The sequence below is a fragment of the Anomalospiza imberbis genome, chromosome 3 (genome assembly GCF_031753505.1).
Source record: "Anomalospiza imberbis isolate Cuckoo-Finch-1a 21T00152 chromosome 3, ASM3175350v1, whole genome shotgun sequence".
NCBI classification, from domain to species: Eukaryota; Metazoa; Chordata; class Aves; order Passeriformes; family Viduidae; genus Anomalospiza; species Anomalospiza imberbis.
The window spans coordinates 105,568,542-105,590,220 of NC_089683.1; the positions used below are offsets into that span (position 1 = coordinate 105,568,542).

Consider the following 21,679-nt stretch of genomic DNA (forward strand, 5'->3'; position numbering starts at 1 on the left):
GATTATTCAAAACCTGAATGTTTTCCAGTGGAGATCTGCACTGAATATCGGGGAGAATTTTTTCCCTGTGAAGATGGGGTGGCCCTGGCACAGGTTGCCCAGAGCAGCTGTGGCTGCCCCTGGATCCCTGGAAGTGTCCAAGGCCAGGCTGGACGGGGCTTGAAGCAGCCTGGGATATTGGAAGGTGTCCCTGCCCATGGCAGGGGTGACACTGGAAGGGCTTTAAGGTCCTTCCCACCCAAACCTGTGGTTCAGTGATTCCATTGCAAATCAAGAGCCTACCTAAGAGCCAGCTCCCTACGGCGCCTCCATTCCAGCTACCCTGCTCGGAGCATTCCCGCGCCTCTCTCGGGATTCTCCGCTGCGCATCGCGGGGGATCCTGGAGCCGCGCAGGGCCCCGCGGTGCCCGGGGCACCGGCCGGAGCTGGCACTGCCGGGGCCGGGGGTCACAGGGTGGCCCGGGGCGCGGGCCCCCGGCGGCCGCCGCGGTGACGTCAGCGCCACGCCGCGGTGACGTCAGAAGCGGGGCGGGCGGCAGCTCCCGGCGCGCCCCGCGCAGAGCGGGGGGCGGGAGCGGCAGCGTGGGGAGCGCGCCCGGTGCTGCGCCTCCATCCCTGCCCGCCGTGCCGCCGGCATGTTCTCCAGGAAGAGCCACGCCGACGTCAGGAAATCCACGCAGAAGGCGCTGGACCCCAAGCGGGACGTGCTGACCCGCCTGAAGCACCTCCGGGCGCTGCTGGGTGAGCGGGGGGTGGGCGCGGGGGGACCCGGACCCGGGGCCCCGAGCCCCTCGTGGGGTGCCTGGGCAGAGGCGCGGCCGGGTCTGCCAGCGCTGCTCGCCCTCCGCTGCGGTGTCCGGGAAGACAGCAGCGAGCCCGCGGTAGCAGCTCTCCGTGCTGTGGGCAGAGAGCCTCCCCACCCAGCCCCGGGCTCCCGAGCGGCTCCCCGGGCTCTCTCCGCCGCAGAGGCAGCCCCGCTGCGCGTCCTCCGTGGGGCGCTGCGGGAGAAAGTTTGGGGTGCCCGGGGAAAGTCGCGTGTGCCGCTGTCCCGCGGCTCGCGTTGGGCTGGGTGCGGAACCGCGGGGAAATGCGCAGCCCCGGTCAGTTTCGGAGGCGCGCTCGCAGAAACTCTGCTCTTGTCACTAACATCAACTCGGGGCTCTTTGTTGGATGTTTAAGCTCTCAAAGAAGTCGCGGTGTGGTGTTTTGTGGTGACCCCATGTTTGGGGACGTGCCTAGGGGCGCCTTGCGGGTGACGGCTTCCACCTTCATCGTCGTGGAAAGCCGCTGATGAGTTTCAGCTGTGAGCTGCGGTTCCGGGAGGGTTTGGGTGGCCTCTGTTCGCTGTTCAAATGCGGCAGGAGCAGGGTCTCCTGAGGGGAAGAGGCTGTGCCCGGTTAGTGCTTTACGGGCTCCTGCTGATTGCCAGGTGATGCCGGTTTGTTCCAGGGGCGAGCGATCATCGCCGATGTGCCGCACTTGTTCCTTGTGATCTGCCGCGCTTCGGGAGCTGACTGGGAGCAGCCGCTTGGGAGACGGAGCGTCGGGTAGATGTGGCCTGGTGTCACGCTGTTGCGTTTGGTGGCTTCTTAAAGGTGTTTGTGGGCGCTGGTTTCAGGTGAAGGCTGTTGCAGAGCCGGAGGGCTGGCAGGGGCTGTGATGTGTCCAGCTGCCTGGCGGGTCAGTGCAGGCACTGTCCGAGCGGCTCTGGGTATGCTCCCGACATGTCTGCTCTTGGCAGCACCAGTGTAAACATGAGAGGTAGCACGGGAGTGGCTTCTGGAAGATGCTCTCTTGATAGATACCCTCATCCGGGTGTCTTCCGTGGTACTGTTCAACACTGAAAAAAACTCCGCACGTGGGAGTTGGAAAAAGAAAACTCCAGTGTGTAAAGCTTTTGGTATAAAGGCTCAAAAGTAGTTAAATTTCCTTTTTTTCCTTCTCAGATGTGTCTCTCCTTGCCCTGGCCAAGGGTAGGAATATGTGTGTCTGTTACTCCAACTGCTTCCCTCAGCCCACAGTGCCACACGTTCTCCAAATAGCTGTTCCTGCTCTCCTGTTTCCTTGGGAGATGCCAACTCCTCTTCCTTTGTTAGTTTAAATCACAGGAATTTAATTGTAAACAAAATGTCAGTTACTTTTCTGTGATCCCACTGGTGCAGGAGGATATAGATCAGAGGGAAGATGATCATAGGGGAGGGATGAGCAAAAGGAATGTGTGTTTCCATAAATAAGGGCTCACGTGAACTTTGGATTGCTTCAGGTCCCTTAGTGGCACCTATGTAAGTTTGTCCAGTGTCCAAAGTGAAAGAAAAGATTCCGCTTAACTTGGTGTTGGTCATGACATCTCTCAAGCCCCCAGTGGCCTTTAGGATCCGAGTTCCAGCTCTGTGGGGTGCTCTGTCCACATGGCAGGACAAAATGCTACCCAGATCAACAACTGGACTTAAAAGTGGGTGTTCAGGTGTGTTTGGGAAATATCCAGAACATTTCCCTTATTTCTTTATTGCTATGGAGATGTAATCATGGCCGGAACTTCTGATAAAGTTAGTAAAGTTCTAAATACAGTTTGTGGAAGTGCCACTAGTGTGGCCTTTTTTTTTTAAGATAGACTTAAAAAGTAATGGCCTGACAAAGAGTGGTGCAGGTGTACAGATTTGGCTCTTCCCCACTGCCTGGCCACAAATGAAGCCTCTGCTCTTTCCCAGAGTGGTTTCTGTGGGACTTTTGTACAACAAAAATGGATTGCTGCACCTTAAGAATTTTTTCTCAGGCTCTTCTTGGGTAAAAATATCCTTTTTATATTGAAACTTCTCTTTCTATAGTGTTTTCTTCTTGGGCACAGGAGTCAGAAGTGCTGCTGCTAACAGATGTAGGATGCTGCTTTGTCCAGTGCTTTCAGTCATTTCTCTGTTGACCAGTGGGCAACGGCTGTGGGAGACACACAGAGTTAAGACTAAATGTGAAATTTGTAAGGTTTCCAAGTGCAATCCTTAATTGTTGCCTTTAAAACATACCCCTTAGGAAAGCCCATGCTTTCCATGGAGCTGCCTTGATCAGAGAGGGATAACAAAGGAGAGTAGCGGGGTTTCGGTTCTGGCACTGCTTGGCCTCGTATCTGTACCAGGACAGGACCAGTAATGGCTGGGTAGAAACTTTCATTTTCAGGTAGGGGATGTGTGCAGACTTCCTGCTGAATTCAGGGCTGAGATTGTTCCGTAGAGCTTGTGTGACATTTGAGGTGTTAATGTTATTTTGGAAGTTGTTCCAGTTGGAGGGCTGTTCTGGTAATGGGCTGTTTCATGCTGACATACTTTTTTTGAAGATAAGTAAGAATTGTACATTATTTCTGGGGTGAGGCTGGTCATAAAAGTTTATCATTAACCAGGGTGTGGCTGCAAAATTCTCTTAATCTCCTTTAAATTTTCAAGTACTTGAGCATTAAGAGAGCTTTAAGAAAATAGCATAAAGTGACTTTGGAAGTTCATGGAATTAAGGGATGATTTCTAACAGGTGACCGTGATAACATTTGGCAGTTAACAGGAAAATAAAAGGCAAATCTGTGTGCTAAGGACAGGCTTATTGTCCCCTCTGGGTTTTTTTTTAGCATGAGGAAGAGCAGTGAGAGTTTGTCAATAGACTCAGGCTCTTACTAAGTGGTACCTGAGTATTACCCTAAATTTAAAATTTAATAGTAAGGCGAGTTATGTGACTGACAGTTATCCAGTGAGCCAACATGTCCTATTTATAGAGAAGAAATAGGGTGTGACCCTCGTGAGTGTCTCACTCTTTCCTCTATGTTGCTGCAGCAGCTACTGTCAGGTGTTAGCTAGACTTGTGAGTTTGTCCTGTATGGGAATGGGGGAAATTACTCGGGTTTGGGATGGCTGCTGGTGCTAGCCTGAGGGGTGAATGCTGGGTGCCTGTGTGCAGCCTGTGTGTAGAAACCTGGGAGCTGTCTGGGAGTAAATATAAAAATAAAATTCCTGTAGTTCAGCCCCGAATTCCTGTAGTTCAGCCTCAAGCTTGCTGCCTTGTTTCCTCAGGTGCTTCTAAATACTCCTTCAGTCAGTGCATTTCCCCAAAGTCAGGGTTTTATTTTGTTACCTCGGGTGATGAATGGCGCAGAAAACTTTCCCCGATGTTTCTTCCATGTAAGAAGCAGGAGTGAGCTGTGTCCTGCTGCACTTTAAACACATCTCTGAGAAAGGGCTGTGGCTGTAGGGATGCAGCTCAATCACACTCACCCGTGAGTCACCACTGAGATGCCACATTTAGAAAAATGGAGGATTTGCTTTCTTGGTGAGGCAGTTCCTTTCTCTTCCCTTTGCAATTTAGAGGGAAAGTTTCCTTTTTGTTTAGATTTTAATGACCTCATTCCCTCATATGAAATCCTTGTAAATGAAAGCCTTGTTTTCTCCTGGAGTTGTGTTTAACAGGATGCATTCATGGAGAGGAATAATTACACTTAGCTTGCAAATTCAGACCAGTAGTTTGCAGGAAACAAATATCACGTTAAAGTTTCCCTGCTCTAATTGTTTCCATAGTACAAGCAGCCAAGCAGAGCCTTACTGCTGGAAAGGTACTAATTTAAATAAAAATCAGGTTGTCCAGGGCTAAAGTTATTCTTTCTTCCATAGCTGTGGGATATTATTGAGCCTTCTTGCTGGAATTGGCTTTATTTTGGGTAACAAATGGGTTTCTTGCAAGGTGAGGCTTCAATGAGAAGACGTGATATCAATTTTGGCCCTTCACCCTCTTCTGGGGGAAGTGACACAACTTTCCTTGACCAAATCAGCTGCAGTAAAGACCAAAGGGAGGAATTAATGTGTATTTAGCAAGTGTCAGGCTTAGAAAACAGTGAACTTTTTTCTTTGTACAAAATAAACTTATTTGAAATTTCAGACCCAAATTAACATAGGAAAGTGCTACATGCTCGAGTTTCCATTATTCTAAGAAATGTATTGAGAATATGCTGTTTTCTGGTTTGATCTGCTTGCCAGATGAATGCAAGGACTGAATTTTCATCCAACAATCTTTACTGGTGTTTTTCTCCAGCAGTACCTGCTTGTTTTGGTGGTACAGAGGCCATGTGGTTATACAGCTAAGACTCAACCCATCTTTTTTTTTTTTTTCTTTGTTAATGGAAAGCAAATGAACCAAAGCCCCACTGCAGACTCTCATAAATTCAGTGAAATTCTTTGCAAGGATGGACTGACAGTTTAGTACAGAATACTCAGTGAACTCACTAAAATAGTTTTGTATTGCATTGATTTCATTCTCTAATGCTAAATTTGCAGAATGCATGAAATTCTTGTCTTTCTGCTCTTGTGTAATTGCTCTGCTCCTCTTTTCAGATAATGTTGATGGAAGTGACCTGAAGCAGTTTTTTGACAACAATTATTCTCAAATTTATTTTATATTCTATGAAAACTTCATAACACTGGAAAACAGCTTGAAACAAAAAGGTAAGTTTTAGAGTTTTTCCAGGAGCTGTTGGTCAGTGTTCCATAACTGTGCTCTAGGGCATTCCATTAAAGCCTGTCCAATGGTTGTCTAATCCTTACTTATCTGTATTTACACTAATAGTTTCCTGCAGTACAGTGTGAGTATTAATCACTTTAATTTTATGGTAGCAGGAGAGATGAGCATGGAAAATCACTCTGAAATGAGAGCAGCAGCTGATTGCATTTCTAGGTTCATTTCAGCATTTACATACCCGTCCTCTCACCTTGCTCCAGGCTCCTGCAGCTCCCTCTGCTCAGCTGAGACACGGCCAGAGCAGAGAGAGGCATTGCAGCTTGGGCACAGCTCACACTTGGGATTTTTATTTAAGATGAGAAATAAGTTGAGTAGCATCTTTGACTTTAGCTGAACAGCAACAGCCTCATTCTGCTGTCTTTTATTGTATATTTCTGGCAAGCAATGTTGTTTTGTGTCTTGCAGGGAATAAATCACAAAGGGAGGAGCTGGACTCCATCCTCTTTCTTTTTGAAGTAAGTTTTCCATACCACGAAAACTAATTTGTATTTTAAATCTCACTGTCATTCTGTGCTTACTTAGTGCTTTGGAGTGAGGGGTAAAACCAGGTGTCAGTTGCCTGAGTTAAGAGATGTTATCAAAATGCCTTGGAAATCCAGCTGTCCTGAGGATCTGGGAGCTGATGCTCTGAAAACAAGCCAGGGGTTTTGGTGGAATTTGGGAGCGCTACTGCAAACAGTAATTGCATTGACTCTGTTAGGCTGAGGCATTCACAAAGTCTGCTTTTCTGTTTTAATTAATCAAGAGTTTGCTCCTGTGTTTCATGGAGGGCCAGTTCAGAAGAGCAGCACTTTCCCCCTCCTCTGTATTTATTTGGCATGTGTCACAGCAGGAGGCTGGGCTCTGCTCCTCACATGGAGGAATCTGTTACGATTGCAGTGTTGGCTCCTGCAGCTCAAGGGAAATAAAAGGACAGGAGTTGTCAGCTACTGCACATCAGTTTGATCTGAGTGTATGAAATGCTAATTAATTTGGGGTTTTTTCTTCAGTATAATATCTTTTGCTTCCAGAAGCATATCCTTCCCTCCTGCCCAGCACTGGCCATCAGAGCATTGGCAGTGTCTGGGGAAGAAATGTTGCCTAGTTAACTTTTGCATAATCAAATTAGGATTGTTTTAATTTAAGTGAGAATAGTCTGGCATAGATCATTTTCCAAGGTACCTCTTTGACTGGAGTTATTACCTAAATGTTTTTGGATGTGAGAAAATATCACTGGACCAGATGAAAGACTGACACATTAAAATGTTCTTATAATGCACACTGAAATTCTCAGCTTAAGCTTTGCCTGTCTCTAGTCAAAAAGGTCTGGCAGTTAATTAGGTAAATAATTGGCCAGATTTCTCTCTTAAGGTTAAACGCACATCATCTACTGATTCCATTCTCTTTTCTTTATTTCTTTCTCTGTTATTCCAACTACTAACATTTTACCTGAGTATTGCATCATATAAATGTAATTTTTGTTTATATTTTGGTGTTTGTTTGGTAGGAAAAAGCCTTTCAAACTTTTAGTGGGACTCTAGAAATTGAAGCTAAAGGTTAATTGTTCTCAACTCCTCTCACTCCCTCTGAAACACCCTCCAGACCCTCAGAAGTATGTGGCTTCATGGTTTTTTATTAATGAGTAGTTTGTAGTTGAAATGGTATTTATAGTGACAAGAAAAATGATGCCGTTTAGCCTAATGTGCCTGTTGTGGAAAAATGGCCATGAGAATGATGACGTGGTTTCCCGGGGTTTTGTGATCTTGAATTCTCACTTTGCTGTCTCCCTTTTCCTCTTCTCCCTCATTTCCCCCTCTATGAGGCCGCATTTTCACCCTGAAATCCGAGTCGTGCTTTCTGCTCCTTGTGACATTAGCACAGGTTTGCACTAGGGTTGTGCCTGAGGCAGTGGCAAAGAACGAGAGCTCCTAAGTTTTCCAGGACCCTTTCCAGGAGGAGAAACTCTTCATCCTCCTCCTGCTCCTCAGTGCCCAGCCCAGCAGAGAAGGTGTCACTGTGTAGCTGAGCAAGGCTGTGCAGGTTAATGAAAGCTCGTTAATGCACTGGGCCTTGAATAAGGAATGACATTTCTGTGCTTGTGCCATTGAATAGGAAATAGCCAGTGCTTGCTCATCCGGGTAGAGGGAGTAACTGGGCATTCCCAGGCCTTGGAAAGGGGTGGCGAAAAGCCACCCCTTAATACTCCTCAAAAGCAGTGGGAGAACTTGCTGTCTGAAGGAGAAAAGAATCAGTGGTTGTGTCTGAACCAGGAGCTGCTTGGGGGTCCCAGTGGAGGAGAGCTGTGCAACAGCCTGGTCACCCTGGGGGAGAGGAGATCCTTTCAGTGTTTGTGTGGGATTCACACATGGGATCCCCCCCCCATGGTGGGGATCTGCTGGATTGAATATGCAGTCCATGGATAGCTAACCCTGGGTGAGAACAGCCCAAGAGCATCAGCACAGGACAGGGAGTCAGAAATGTCAAGTGATGAAACATTCATACTCTAAGCCATAGGAAACAGAACTAATTGATTGTTAAGCTTTCCATATTTAGTGTGATGTCAGCGGGAGCCAGGGGATGCTGCATTTTCTGCTAATTAGCTAAATAGGTAGTTACTTAGGATTAACAAATCCTGAGTCCCCATGCTGAGAGTTAACAGCTTAAAAATCAATAAAAATATTTATGAGGGAATTACTGCCTTTGCCTTTCCTGGAGGTTTAGTGGGATTGTGCTGCTGTTGTGGGGTGACACCTAGTGTGTGTATTGGGCAGCAAAGCTTTTCCCACAAATCCTCTGGAAACTGACTTGGCTTGGTAGTAATTTATGGAAGTTCTAATTTTACACATAAGCTGCACAGCTTGGCCACACAGCAACAACTTCAAATAACATGTTACTCAAGAAGAAATGTCAACCAGCAGGGAGGAATGCGAAGGGGTAATTGTTGCAATTAATACTGCAAAATGCTTGGCTCTAACTCTCTAAGGTGTTTTAGCCTTGTCTTTTCCCAGATAGGTATTTGTGATGTGATATGGCAGCAGTGCTGTTATTTTTCACTGTTTCAGCTAAAAGCCCAAAATTATGTGACACTCCATTTTCTTCTGCTGAGGCGTGGCTCTGTCTGTTTGCAGCGCATTTGCAGAACAGGATGCTATTGTTCCTTGTGTCCCCGCTCCCTTTTGAAGGAGCAGCTCAAAACCTCAGATTTGAGGGCAGCTCTGAGCCCTGTGTGTCACAGACTTGCCAGGAGGTGCACTGTATTTACGTCCATTTTCTGGCACCACAAACAATATTGTTAGTTATATATCTATATATATATATATATATTTATATCTATATATCTATCTATCTATCTGTATCTGTTTGTGAGAGTTTGGGGTTTTTTTAAATAATAAAGTGTTTTTTCTTTGTTGCAGCATTAGGTACTGATTCCCTCTGACACTGTGTTTTTAATTTCTAATTAAGTAAAAGCAGATTGATGATTTTGAGATACATAGATCAATTTCTTTGTATTCTCTATAATTTTTCTTCATTAATTAAGAACAGCCACATCTGTTGTGCTGATAGTGTCATAAAATTCATTCCACTGATCTAACAAGTTCACCGGATGAAATGTTTTATGCTCAGAATTTTTCAGATGTAGAAAAGCTTCCCCAAGTCTGTGTTTTGTGCGGAGTTTGTGGTTTCTTGAGCCTGCTGTAGATGTGAGCGCTGAGTCTCAAGCTCAGTAGAGTAACAAAGGAGCTTTTTTGTTTATAGCAGTAAAAGTGCTTATAGCTCTACTTCTCTACACATAAAAATTACTTTTAGAGTCATTTTCAATTTGTTCTGCTGTAATTCCAATAACATTGCTGCTAACCCTAATCCTATTCTTACAACATTCTGTGCTAAATGCTAGCTATATGTTTCACATATTTTACTTTAGAGATCTTACTGTTTCTTGTTATGCCTGGGACAGTGATAAGTGCCCTGGGTGCTTTGGGCAGCATTTTCCCTGAACAAATAACTGTAAATAATTTATTAATGCAATAAATGGAGTATCCCTTCATTGAGATTGAGCTGCTGCAGGCACACCGATTCCATTGGCCTCTTGGCTTGTCTGAGTCTCTGAATAGGAGATGGAAAATTTCTAAATTGATGCAAGTTTTGGTAGCTGAACACCCTGAAACCACCAGCAGCGCTTGACCACAGAGGCCTGGGAGAGCTCTTCTGCCTTGACTTGGCTTGAAGTAGATCCACCTGCCGCTGACTCTTGGAAATTCTGAATCCGTTCCCCTGGGGGGGGACATGACTGCAGGCTTGCCATTGGCACCGCCACTGGTTCTGCCTCCAGGAGTGGGTTTGCTCAGCGAGGGCACCTTGGGGGTGGCCGTCATTGATCCAAGGCCAGCCTGGCACATCCAGAGCAGCAGAACGGCAGTGCTTTCTGTCCCCCGTGGCCGTGGGGCTGGGAAACATCTGCTGGGATCCCAGGTGGGGCTTGGGCCCAGCCTCAGCCTTCCCTGTGTCCTGCAGCAGGGCGGCCAGCATGCGATGATGGGTACAGAGCTACCAGTCACAGCGGGATTCAACCAGGGGGGCAAAACCAAAAGGCTTTTAAAAAGAAATAGCAGTTTTGGTTAAGTCAGAGTGAGTCTGTCGAAATACGAACCTTGGTGGTTTTTATTTTGCGTCAATAAAAGAGAGAGACACAGCTTTCAAAAAGCAGCATCCTTTGTAAACTAAGGTTTAAACTTAACATTATTCCTAGTCATGCAGGAAGTCCAAACGAAAAAGAACTATGGATAATCAGTTAAAAGAACTGACAGATACCCTGATGTGTTGATCAGTAGTAATACCTAATTTCTATTTCAAGTGTGTTATAATGGATTACCATATAGATGCAGCAAAGCACTAAGCATTAAATAGATCTATGTGTTTTCTGAAAAAGCAATATTATTTCGCACTGTGGGGTTTCTTAAAATATTTCTTATTAGTGTAGTGTGAAACTAGGAACAAGATGTCAATAGCCAGCTCAGATTCACAGCGGTGTGGCTGACAGCCTGGGCTGGAGGGGAAGAAACTATCATTTGTTATATAGCAATAGCAATGCATGTTCTTTAGAGCACCAGGGGTGGGGAGGGTGTACAAAATATTGTTGGAAACATGAAGTTGCAAAGGGAACAACTGGAGCTGGTTCATAACTTGTGCAGTCTCGTGTCATGCTGCAACACTACCTCAGTATGGGACTGCAGTGCTCAGGGCAAAAATCACCGGCTGGAAGTTGTGCTGGTGGGACTGGGGCTTAGCTTGTAACCTTCAGAATTTATATTTAGTGATGTAGACTTTGCACCTGGGTGACTTCTTTTTGCATTGCAGGAGGAGATGTGAGCTCTGCATTCCTATCACTTAAAGTGGCCCTGCTCTGCTGCAGAGCTGTTCTGTCTGCAGTGCAGGAGGGGGACAAGGCTGCTTTTTCAGAATGCCTGGTTGCTGTGGGGCAGGACCATGCAGGTGATCAGTCACACCCTTGCATTTTTTCAAAATACATATAGTTATTGTTTTCCTGGTTTTGAGATGATGTAAAGGAGATCACAAGGGAAGTGACTTAAGTGTCTACATTTTTTTGCTGTGTGAAAAGACTTTGGGATATGGGAGCTTTTCTCAGATAGGAGCTTCTGTCCTCTTACTGATGGTTTGAACCCTTGAATTGTTTTTGATTCAGTCACCTGACAAGGGTGTTGGATTCTGTGTTTTGTAAAGAGAAAAGAATGGTAAGCATGTTGTTTTCTGCCCTGACCCCACCAGTTTTGTGCAGTTTAGAGTTTAGGCTTGGTTTTCCTGCTTGTTGTTGAACTGTGCAACAGTATTTGTTTTTCTGCTTTTCTCTGGTTACAACCTAAAGTTCGCTGAGACTTGGATGTGAAAATTGTTATCAAATTCTTTTTCAAATGGGTCTTTATTATGGAGCTTTGCACTTTTCCACCCTTTGTAAGTTATGCCTTGTCACAGCTCATTTTCTGGTCACAGCTCACTTTCTGGAAGGGAGCCTCATTTTCAAATTTAGGTGAAACTGTGTAACAGACTAAAACAATGAAAACAAAATACGCATGGTTTTGTCTGGTTTTCCATGATAAATGTGCTTCCTTCCTGCAGTGTGTTGTGTGACACCTGAATCCAGCCCAGTTTTTGTTGCTGGCTTGCCATAGGGTTTTGTTTCCTGAAGCTTTTCCTTGCACACCTCTGGCACGCGGCTTGTGGTGAGCCTGGGCACAGACCCAGCTTCCATGCAGAGCTCCTGGGTTAGGCTGGGTTAGAAGTGCTCCTGGGCTAGCTTGGGATTCCTTTCTGCACCGTGCCAAGTTAAGTAATGATTAATGCCAGAAATAGTCTGGAGGAGTGGTGGGCTGCCAGTGTTTTAATGTTTAGCTAGATAATGATAACTCTTTGTCCATGGATCCTGCAATCTGATCGGCAGAAGCCTGGTGCTTAACTAACAGCTAAAACCCCAGTGTAAGTCGTGGCCTCATTTTCAGCCAGTCAGATCCTTCATCCCAAGCATTCCTGCTGCCCATGGACAGGGAGCTCGACCTCTGGACCCCTGCTTCTGGGGTCCTGCTGCCATGGTGTGCTCGGGAGGGAGCTGGGGCAGTGACACTGAAACAAAATACAAGGAACATGGAAAGGACATGCCTGGTTTGCATTTTTATTCTGGTAACCTTTCAGAAATGCTATTTACTGTGTGGGGAGCACATGCTATGGTGAAGGTGTGGAGGAGGACCAGCCTGTCTGTGACCTGAGGTCTAGCTCCCTATGTCCACGAACTTGTCATGACTACCATCCTCTGCCGTGGAGAAAGGAATGTTCCATGTTCAAAAAGACTGTTTTGAGTGTTGAATATAATTTCTGAAGCCCTTTATTGTCAAAAGCAAGAGGTCTGTCCTGTTCCACATCTTGAGCTCACGCTCTGGCAGTGGTGGTGACTCTGTCACCCTGGCTCCCAGGGCTAGCCCACAGTGCCAGCTGCTTTCTGGGCTGTGATGCTTTGTTTTTTCCTGTGAGCTTCTGTGTGCAGAACACCCTCAAATGGGCCACTGGTGCTTAGGTGACCTACCATCCATTTGCATCCTGCATGTGGTATTACGGAGAGCTTAGAGGTGCTTTGTTGTGCAGAAATGCATGCCAGTCATTTTGTTTGATAATTGCAAGGAGCTCTGTCAGTCATTTATAACATTGTTTAATTTCATTTGCTTTCCAAACGGAAGTGTTCAAAACTAGTTTCCTGTTTAATTATATCTTCCTAATTTCTCATTTCAATGGCTGGAAAGTTGTAAGTTGGAGACATTTTTTGTGTGGAACCTGTGTGCTGCCAGACCTTTGCGAGGCAGGGCAGCAATAGGTGAGCTGTGCTACTGCCACACCCGTGGCCGAGCCCTAGTCCGTGCTGCCAGTAGTTTAAAAAGAAACTGTGTGTATATTCCCATCTCATTTGTATGTTGTGTATCTCTTTCTCTGTACTCCCTGATGAATCAGATTTATTCCAGAATATTTGACTAGTTTTGTTTCCTGCAGAAAATATTGCAGCTACTACCAGAGAGGATTTTTTATCGATGGCATTTTCGCAGTATAGGTAAGAAGAAATTATTTCTAAAAAAAATACAGACTTTTTAGTAGTTTTTTCAGATCAATTTTTCTTTTAATGAGCGATATATGAGTAGAGTTATGGATACATGGTATTTGTGCAAGTTTGGCCCAAGGTGTCTTTCCCAGATTCTCATGAAATGGAGGATTTTCCTAGTATCCTGTTAAAATATGGCCTTGGCCATGACAGACACAAGATAGTCATGGGTAGTTTCCTCAGACCAAGACTATTCTTTCCCCACACTCTGGTAGTATTGAAGCTTCTGGAAGAAGGGAGGGAGTAGGAGGAGTCTGGCAGAGAGCAGCCTTGGGTGGCCAGAACACCGTGAAATCCAGTGAAGTGGTTTAACTTGATAATTCCCTCTGAATCAAATGCCTTGGATTCGTCACTACTTTTCAAATTCTGCTTCCAAATGCCACCAGTGTGGCACCAATGGGTTTTTATGCTGCTTATTAGAATTTTATGGGAGGGGTTCCCTTCCTTCCAAGTAGGACTTTTTGGTTGATGTTGGTTTGCAGCACTGTCTGACCAGCTGCCATTTTTGTCATCAGAACAAGGAATTGCTTTTGCAGAAGAACAATGAGCGGAAGTTAAGGGTCAAGGGAAGGGCTGTTGTCACATTTCCACTCAGCACTGACAAAAACAAGAGGAGACATCTGCCTTGCCACTTCATAACGGTTCAGCTGCACTAGTCCAGACCAAATTGTTTCCACTCGGTTGCTCTGTAGCTGATATATTCATTATTCTTCTGTTGAGTGGTCATAGTGGCAAAATTTTTAATTGGTGTCCAAAAAGTGATGTACAAAATTTGGCAGAGCATTTATTTACACCTCTGCCTTGTGATTTTCTTTTGCTTAACATTCATGTGCCTTAATGTGAATTTCCTATATATGTCAATAATTTCTGTATAATCTTGTGAAATGGTGAGATCTTGCGGGAAGGAGGCCATTTAAGGAATGCGTATAATTCACAGATCTCAGTATTAATGAAAATAATTTGAGACATGGTCCTCTGACGAAACCCAGAGGACCTCACTCCTGTGAAATACACATCACATTTAATCTTGGGTGCTGGTGATTGTAGCTAGATTCAGTTGGAGGTTTCCCCCCATAGTTGTCTTAAAACCCAGCGCAGTGGCCCCAGAATAAATTAAAGTAGGCTTCCATGAAATATTTTTTAAAACATTGTGGTGGGAAGTGTCTGATAATGTCTACTTAATTTTCCTAATCCAGGGTCGATTCTGAAGAAGCTTTTGCATACTGGAAATTCTCTCAAGGTATCGTGTTGATGTTTTCATATTTCTCTTCACTTTAATTCCTGTGAAGTATGCTACTTTGGAGCTTCCCAATAGCAGTGTTTTCCAGATTGTTAGGCTTTGTAATTTTTTTTTATTTACCTTTTAATAGTAAGTTTTATTATTGTGATCCTTGATTATTTTAATATGGGTTTGCAGTCATTTTGCTGCTCTCATGACCTTTGTGAAGTTACCTGGAGAAGGTATTAATGGATATTGCTTAATATCTAATTTTTGAGCTTTGTCTGGCATTAGAGCTAGGATTATGTTGATAATGTGAATACCCTTGGTATGATGGCAAGACCTTGCAATGGGATGAAGCTCTTGCCCTGCCTGTTGTGAACTATTTACCCGTGTTACTGCACTTACAGACCTGTGTAACTGCCTTTTTGCCCAAATGCACCCCCTTGCAGCTCAGGTGTGAAGGAATCCGCCTGTTCCTGCTGTGGCTGCAAGCCCTGCAGACCAACTGTGGCGAGGAGCAGATCCTGATGTTCGCCTGCCTGGTGCCCGGCTTTCCTCCGCTGCCGTCCTCACGCGGGCCCTGCACGCTGGAGAGCCTGGTCAGCCCCCCGGCTGCGCCTGACGGTGAGCCTTCTCCTGGGGTGCCTCTCCTGGAGGAGGAGGCAATGGGTGCTGCTAGCTGCCCCTGGAATTTCGGGCTGGCCGCAGCGTGTGTCCGGCTGCTGGGCTGGTGCGGCTCTAGAGCCGCCCGCTCCTGTCCCTCTGAGCGGTCAGGGTTTGCTCTTTGGCTCTGGGGTGGTTTTAATTCAGATGCAGCAGCAGCAGGAGCATTTTACTGCCCCTGAAGCAGCTGTGGAGGTTTCCTCCTTGTTGGCTCACTGCTGGCATCAGCCCTTCCAAGCTGCCAGGAATCTGGTGTCATCCTCGCTGGGATGTGTCAGGACTTTGGACATCCGAGCAACTGATGGACTTGCACAGCTTGGTAGTGCCCTAATGGGTATTTTCAAATCAATCTTTTACAGAAAATCGCTTTTATTTCAGTATTTTCATGTGTTCTATGCTTAAAATACTTGATTTTAGCCAAGATATTTCCAGAAGAAATAACACCACTTTTGCCAGCTGTCTCTGGGGAGAAAATTGCAGAAGACCAGACCTGCTATTTTCTCCAGCTCCTGCTAAAATATATGGTAATTCAGGTGAGGAGGATGGATGTTTGAAACTGTTCATATTTGGAGGATGTATTTGTGGTAGAAAATTACACTGCATCTGTGTGGAGCTGGGCTTACCCGTCCCCAGCACATTTTGTACTCTTAAGTGGAAAATAATCCCAAAGGTAATTCCTTGTGCCTTTTTGGGTGAAAATAAGAAGTTTGTCACACTTTGGTGGTAAGAATTATTGAACGTTATCCAAACTTGCAGAGTAACTGACTGTTTTATGTGCTCGTGGTTGCATTTAGAAAATTGATGTGGGGTAAAGATTAAGTTTGTTCTCTTTGGACACATACCTAGATGAAAAGGAATGTAAAGGACCACTGGAGGAAGAGATAAAGAGAGATGGTTTCTGTGATGTTTTTTAAATTATGCAAGTAACATGTACATAAAATTTAATTAGAAGTGGATCTGATGAATCTGTACAGGAAATAAATTAAGATAATGTATATATTTTAAAAGTACAAATTAACCAACATTTGAAATAAAGTGGAAGCTGTGCAGACAATGAACATTAAAGAGCCTTGTTATTAAAAAAAGATAAATTATAATTAAATACTTTGCGATATACTTTCTAATATGAAAAGGCAAGACCAAAATAATATTTGGAAAGGGTTTTGTCATCTTGAATAAGTGCTTTATTTTAAAAAGTGGCTGTATGAAATTATCAGCTTCCTCCACAGCACCCTTTGTTTTACATATCAGAGTCTCACAACACTTTAGTTAAAAACCAAAATGTCACTCTTCTTTTTATACTCTTGTTACCTGTATGGGATCTAAACAAGCCTGCTTACTCTACAAATCCCATTGCATAGTGGTTCCAGTGTTTGTTTATTTGTGTTTATTCTGACAAAGAAAATACTAATGGTAAAAGCAGAGCTCAAAGTGACTTTGTCAAAATGTACGCGTAAGAAGCAAATTTATTGAGAGCAGAACAGGACAGTTGCTGTCCTTCTCTGGTTAGAACAGCTGAAATACACTGGCTTCCACTGAGCTTGCTGGCTTTGGGGGGATGCTCTATTCTTACTTTCTATTCTTACTGCAGTTTGTAAAGGTGGTTTTGGGGCTGTGCTGCTTTTTCTTTTCTTACTAAAGTGTAGTTGCTTGTTTTGTTGTGTTGAGGGGGAAACAATTGTCAGTATAACAGATTAACTTAAAGCTTTTTGTTTGTTTCTCTCTAACTCTGTGACAAAGGCTGCCAGCTTGGAGTGGAAGAACAAGGAGAACCAAGACACTGGGTTTAAGTTTCTCTTTACTTTGTTCAGAAAATACTATCTTCCTCACTTGTTCCCATCTTTTACAAAGCTAACCAACCTCTACAAACCTGTGCTCGGTAAGTAGTGGGTTTTGCCTTTGAAGAAGAAAAAGCCAGAGCCTGCTCTCGGCAGCATCTCTGTTACCTGCTGATGTATCGCTACAGCTCTGAGGGATGAGGAGTTTTTTCTCCCTGGTTTAGTGTAAAACTAACTTATGTTGTAGCAGGGCTGGTTCTTTGTTTCAGCTTTTGCCCTTCCTTTTGCAGCCCTTCTCTTTTGCTTTCCTTTGTTTTGAGTGATACAAGTGATAACCTCAGGAAGGAGCTGTGCTGTTACGTTCTCCTGAGGAGCGATAAAGTTAGGATAGAATACAAGCATTAATAAAATAACAGCAGTCAGTCATTGCATCGGTTATTTCTTGGGTGATGTCTTTGGTACATTTAGCCACAGCTGGGAAGCAATTGCTAAGATTCCACTTAGTTTCTCCCTTTTTGTCCCCCCAGACATCCCTGATATCAGGCCGAGGCCAGTGTATGTCACTGCAACACGGAACAATGAGAGTGTCTACAGCACAAAAATCCCCTACATGGCAGCTCGAGTGATTTTTATCAAGTGGCTCGTTACCTTCTTCCTTGAAAAGAAGTATTTAACTGCTGTTCAGAATACAAAAAATGGAGGAGAAATGCTCCCTAAAATTATTCAGGTGGGCTTTAAAGTTTACCTCTCTTCTTGCTTGTGTGCTAACCTTGCAGGTGATCTCGCTGCACTGACAGCTGAAGCACAAAGAAATGCTACCCCATAGAGAATAAATGATGTAGCTGTTTATTTGATTTTCTTTTTCTTTGATGGAGGAGGGAATCTCCAAGCAAAACCCTTCAATAATTCACTAGAAGTTTTTTTTCCCCTCATAACTTCAGCAGTATTATTACCAGCTTCAGCAGTATTACATTTAGATTTCTGGAATTTACTCTGTAAACTGTCATACTTGGTGGCTCCATGGACCATTTCCCAGTGACACCAAAGGCTGCTTTGCTTTCTTTTCAGTTATAGCAGCTGTTTACAATGAGATATTAGAGAAATATTTCATTTATAAAATCATGCTTGAGACTCCTCTGGTGTCAGATACCTCCCAATGAATTTAATAAATCAATACTTTTGAGAGACTCTCCAGCTTTCTGTTAAGAATTTAGAATCAATCTCAGCTTACGTTTGGTCTTGAACCATAGGTGAGTGTCAGCTGTGGGCTCAGCAGAGAAGCAGCACAGTTTGAGAGGTTGCAAAATGTGCGCAGTGTCAGAGCAAAACCTGGCAAAAAGGTGTTGGGCCTTACAATGTGTAGTGCTACAATCCATCTTTTCCCCAAGATAAAGGGACTTGGGGATTCCTCTCCACTGTGTCTGTGCCTTCCTTTACACTCTTAGTGTGGAGTGGACAGTTCAGTTGTTGTGTGCTGTAAGGAAGTGTCCAGTTTATAAAGACCACGTTCCTTCTTGGATGGAGTGGTAGACTGAAATCTGTTGTGTCTGACTGCTGGGATGGCAGTGTTGAGCCAGACAGGGTGTCCTGAGCTCTCCATGAGGATCCCAGAGTGTGGTGGGTGCTGCTGCAGAGGGTGATGGGCTGTGCTGTGCTGTGCCTGCAGACAGTTGCCGTAGGCCAGGAGAAGAGCGTGGAGCTGGAGACCGTCGCAGCGCCCGCGGGCGAGCAGGAGCACAGCCACTCCAGCAGCAGCAGCCTGTCAGACAGGAGGCTCAGCAGCTGCAGCCTCTGCAGCGTCGAGGAGCAGCACCGCGGTGTCTACGAGATGGTGCAGGGCATCCTCCTCTCCACGCGCGGATACGTCAACTTCGTCAATGAGGTGTTCCGCCAGGTCGCTGCCCGCGGCTGCTCGCTGCCCTGGTTTTTGGTTCTGAAGGGAACGGGTGTGGCAGACACCGTGGGGGGCTGGTCACTGGGCAAACTTGGTGCTGGTCACAGCAGCAGCCTTTGAGGTCAGGCTCCTTCCTAGGTCTGGTTTAACAATCAGATTATGGAATTGTTGAGGGAACTGAAGCTTGGTACTTAAAATGGCAGTGTGGGTGGTGGTGTGTGTGTTTGTATGCACCACATCTGTGTCCTGTGTGGAGTGAAATCAGGGATCTTTCCTTTTCAGGCTTTTCTGTTGCCTCCTTCTGATATATCTGCAACACGGAAGGTTGTGAAAGTGTACCAGAAGTGGATACTGCAGGAGAAACCTGTGTTCATGGAGGAGCCAGACAAAAAGGAGGACAGCCAGGATGCTGTTGCTCCCTTGGAAGACTCCTCAGTGCAAACAGATGGTAAACATGTATGGTATCCCTGTTCCTTACTTTGTCTGCTGCAATATGGGGCTTTTCACCTCACTCTGTAGAGGAATAACAGTTTAAGGTGTGGGGGGAATAGAGGTTAAGAAATGCTTTTAGTTAAGGACTCACAGTTGAAATAGTTACTGAGTAGCACTTAGAGTGCAGGGAGGGTTGCAGCTGATTTGAGAAACATCATTTGTGGTTATTCCCTGCATATGTAAATATGACAGCAGGAACTTCTTGGGAGAAACACTGATGGGTTTTACAGTGCTAAAATTGACTGTCTGCTGGCCTAAGGCATGGAGAACTATTTCATTTTGGTGATGCTTAAAAACTTGACAATATGTATTAATTTCTGTATATTGTAACTGGATATCTGAATCTAGAAAACTTAACTGTAGATACGGTTCCTGTGCATCATCTTGTAATATCCTGTTTTGAACTATCAGTAAAAATTCTTTGACACTGTTGAGATGGAGACACTGTTTAAAAGGGAAGTTTTCTAGTATTGAATAAGAGGTTTGATTTGTAAAAGAGGGAGGATTACAGGGTTTTTACTTTTTGTAGAGAATTTATAGTTTTGCCAGTCTTAAATTCAAGTGTTAGTACAATCAGTGACTATGAAAAGTGGTGAAAAATATTTTAAGTAACATACCTTCTAAAACTTTTATGAGCCTTCAAATTCCATGTATGGAAATGAAGAAATAATAGCCAAGAATTCCCTGTGGAAATGAGTGTATGCCATACCAATTCCCCTACTTTTGCTGCTGACCTGAGGGATGGTTTTGTTTCAGTCGTGATGTGTTCCTTTGTGCCCTGCCACTAACCAGGCTGTTTGGCAGCTCTCCTCGGAGCCCTGCGGACACAAGCGCTCCTCCAGCTGGGGCAGGACCTACTCCTTCACCAGCGCTGTCAGCAGGGGCTGCGTGCTGGAGGATGAAGACAGGGATGTGAAGGCTGGTGCTCAGGCCGCGCTGCAGGTGAGCTAGGTGGGAGCTGTGTGGGAGGGGGACACGTGGGGCCGTGGCCTGCCTCGTCACAGAACTTGCACTGCAAGTTCCATTACAATCTCCAAGATGGAGGGAAAGAAATACCAGGGCTTGACTGGTTCTGTAAGACACAATTTGGACTTCATGTGTCACATGTATATTAAACCACACGTCCATGTCTTAAGGCCAGAGATCTGTATTTTAACACAGAAGGATAATTTTTTTCCTCCTGTGAGTACTAGGAATTAATCAGAACCATGCATTTACTTTTTCTGAACTTCATTTATCGAAAATACTGGTGGTTGTTTAAGCATATGATGGCAGGAAATGAGTGGCTGAAGGAATGTCCCCTTGCCTGCCCAAGCAGAGGAGACACCCACAAACTACATACTGAGCCTCGGTGGGTATGTGACAGCAGCCACCTGGCTCCTTGCTGGAATAACAGAAAAATAAACTGATGGGTAAAACATGAAACTTCCTCTAAGGAAAGGGGAAGATTTAACTGAAGGAGCACAAGTATTTTGTTGTAAGTTTTGCCTGTTTTCATTCCTAACGCTGTTCAAATGGACTGTCAATGCCAGGTATTCCTGACAAACTCAGCGAACGTTTTCCTGCTGGAGCCATGCACTGAGGTCCCTTTGCTGCTGAAGGAGCAGGTGGATGCCTGCAAAGCTGTTCTCAGCATCTTCAGGCGCATGATAATGGAGCTGTCTATGAACAGAAAGACATGGTAAGGTTAAGATAGCATCATTTAAGAGAAAATGTTGTTACAGTACACAACCAACCAAGCTATTTTATGAATGATCTGTGAAGTCTGAAGTGTGACTGCATTCTCAGTAAATCAAGCTTTGCTGCAGGATTAATGAGCAGGTACAACTAATAGAACACCTTTTGTTTTGGAATCAGGGAGCAGATGCTGCAGATACTCCTCAGAATAACAGAAGCTGTGATGCAGAAGCCAAAGGAGAACCAGACAAAGGACACGTTTGCTCAGAGCATGGCAGGGCTGCTGTTCCGAGTGAGTGAGTGGGGCTGGTTGGTTTGCTCTGTCACAACTGCCCACAGTTTTAGTTGAGTATGAAACCTACTTGCATTACTGTGTAGGAGAGGTTTCTCATGTTTTGCTAGTGATTACTTTGTAAACTGTTACTAGCAGAGGGAGAGTTGGGTTTGCTCTGTTCTTCAGGGCTCTGTTACAAACTGTGGTAACACAGATGGGATATTTTCAGTGAATGTCTCTAAAGTGTAAGAATCAAGTAACTGTTTTCCTAGAAGTCCAGCTGGCAAGTCAAAACTGAGTCACACTGAGTGAAAGAAACATTTATGCTTCCTACTATACTTCCAGCCTGGATAGTGTAACTGGGTGTGTAGTGCTGCCCCAGGGCTCAGTTGCTGCAGTCTGTGGGTGTGGGACAGTCATTCATTCTGCTGTTACTATAGAATGTCTTATTTCAGTTTTCCAGACAACATTTAGCCTGAAATTTTTCTTAATTTCCTTCATCAGT

At 44.9% G+C, this 21,679-nt stretch overlaps 1 protein-coding gene across 6 annotated transcripts in view; it reads left to right on the plus strand.

Moving 5' to 3' along the window:
* The first annotated feature begins 550 nt into the window (after window positions 1-550).
* RALGAPA2 (Ral GTPase activating protein catalytic subunit alpha 2) overlaps window positions 551-21,679 on the plus strand; it is a 91,775-nt gene continuing 70,646 nt past the window's right edge. For 3 of the 6 annotated variants that reach the window (XM_068186276.1, XM_068186277.1, XM_068186280.1), the window contains exons 1-14: window positions 551-741; window positions 5,358-5,468; window positions 5,947-5,996; window positions 13,069-13,126; window positions 14,371-14,414; window positions 14,846-15,020; window positions 15,477-15,592; window positions 16,800-16,938; window positions 17,365-17,564; window positions 18,504-18,731; window positions 19,014-19,187; window positions 20,028-20,165; window positions 20,756-20,904; window positions 21,081-21,192. In XM_068186276.1, the coding sequence (XP_068042377.1) occupies window positions 636-741; window positions 5,358-5,468; window positions 5,947-5,996; window positions 13,069-13,126; window positions 14,371-14,414; window positions 14,846-15,020; window positions 15,477-15,592; window positions 16,800-16,938; window positions 17,365-17,564; window positions 18,504-18,731; window positions 19,014-19,187; window positions 20,028-20,165; window positions 20,756-20,904; window positions 21,081-21,192 (1,800 nt within the window). In that variant the 5' untranslated portion in view covers window positions 551-635. Of the gene's footprint in view, window positions 742-5,357; window positions 5,469-5,946; window positions 5,997-13,068; window positions 13,127-14,370; window positions 14,415-14,845; window positions 15,021-15,476; window positions 15,593-16,799; window positions 16,939-17,364; window positions 17,565-18,503; window positions 18,732-19,013; window positions 19,188-20,027; window positions 20,166-20,755; window positions 20,905-21,080; window positions 21,193-21,679 lie in introns of those variants that run through there. The other 3 variants (XM_068186278.1, XM_068186279.1, XM_068186281.1) reach the window with 2 other exon arrangements.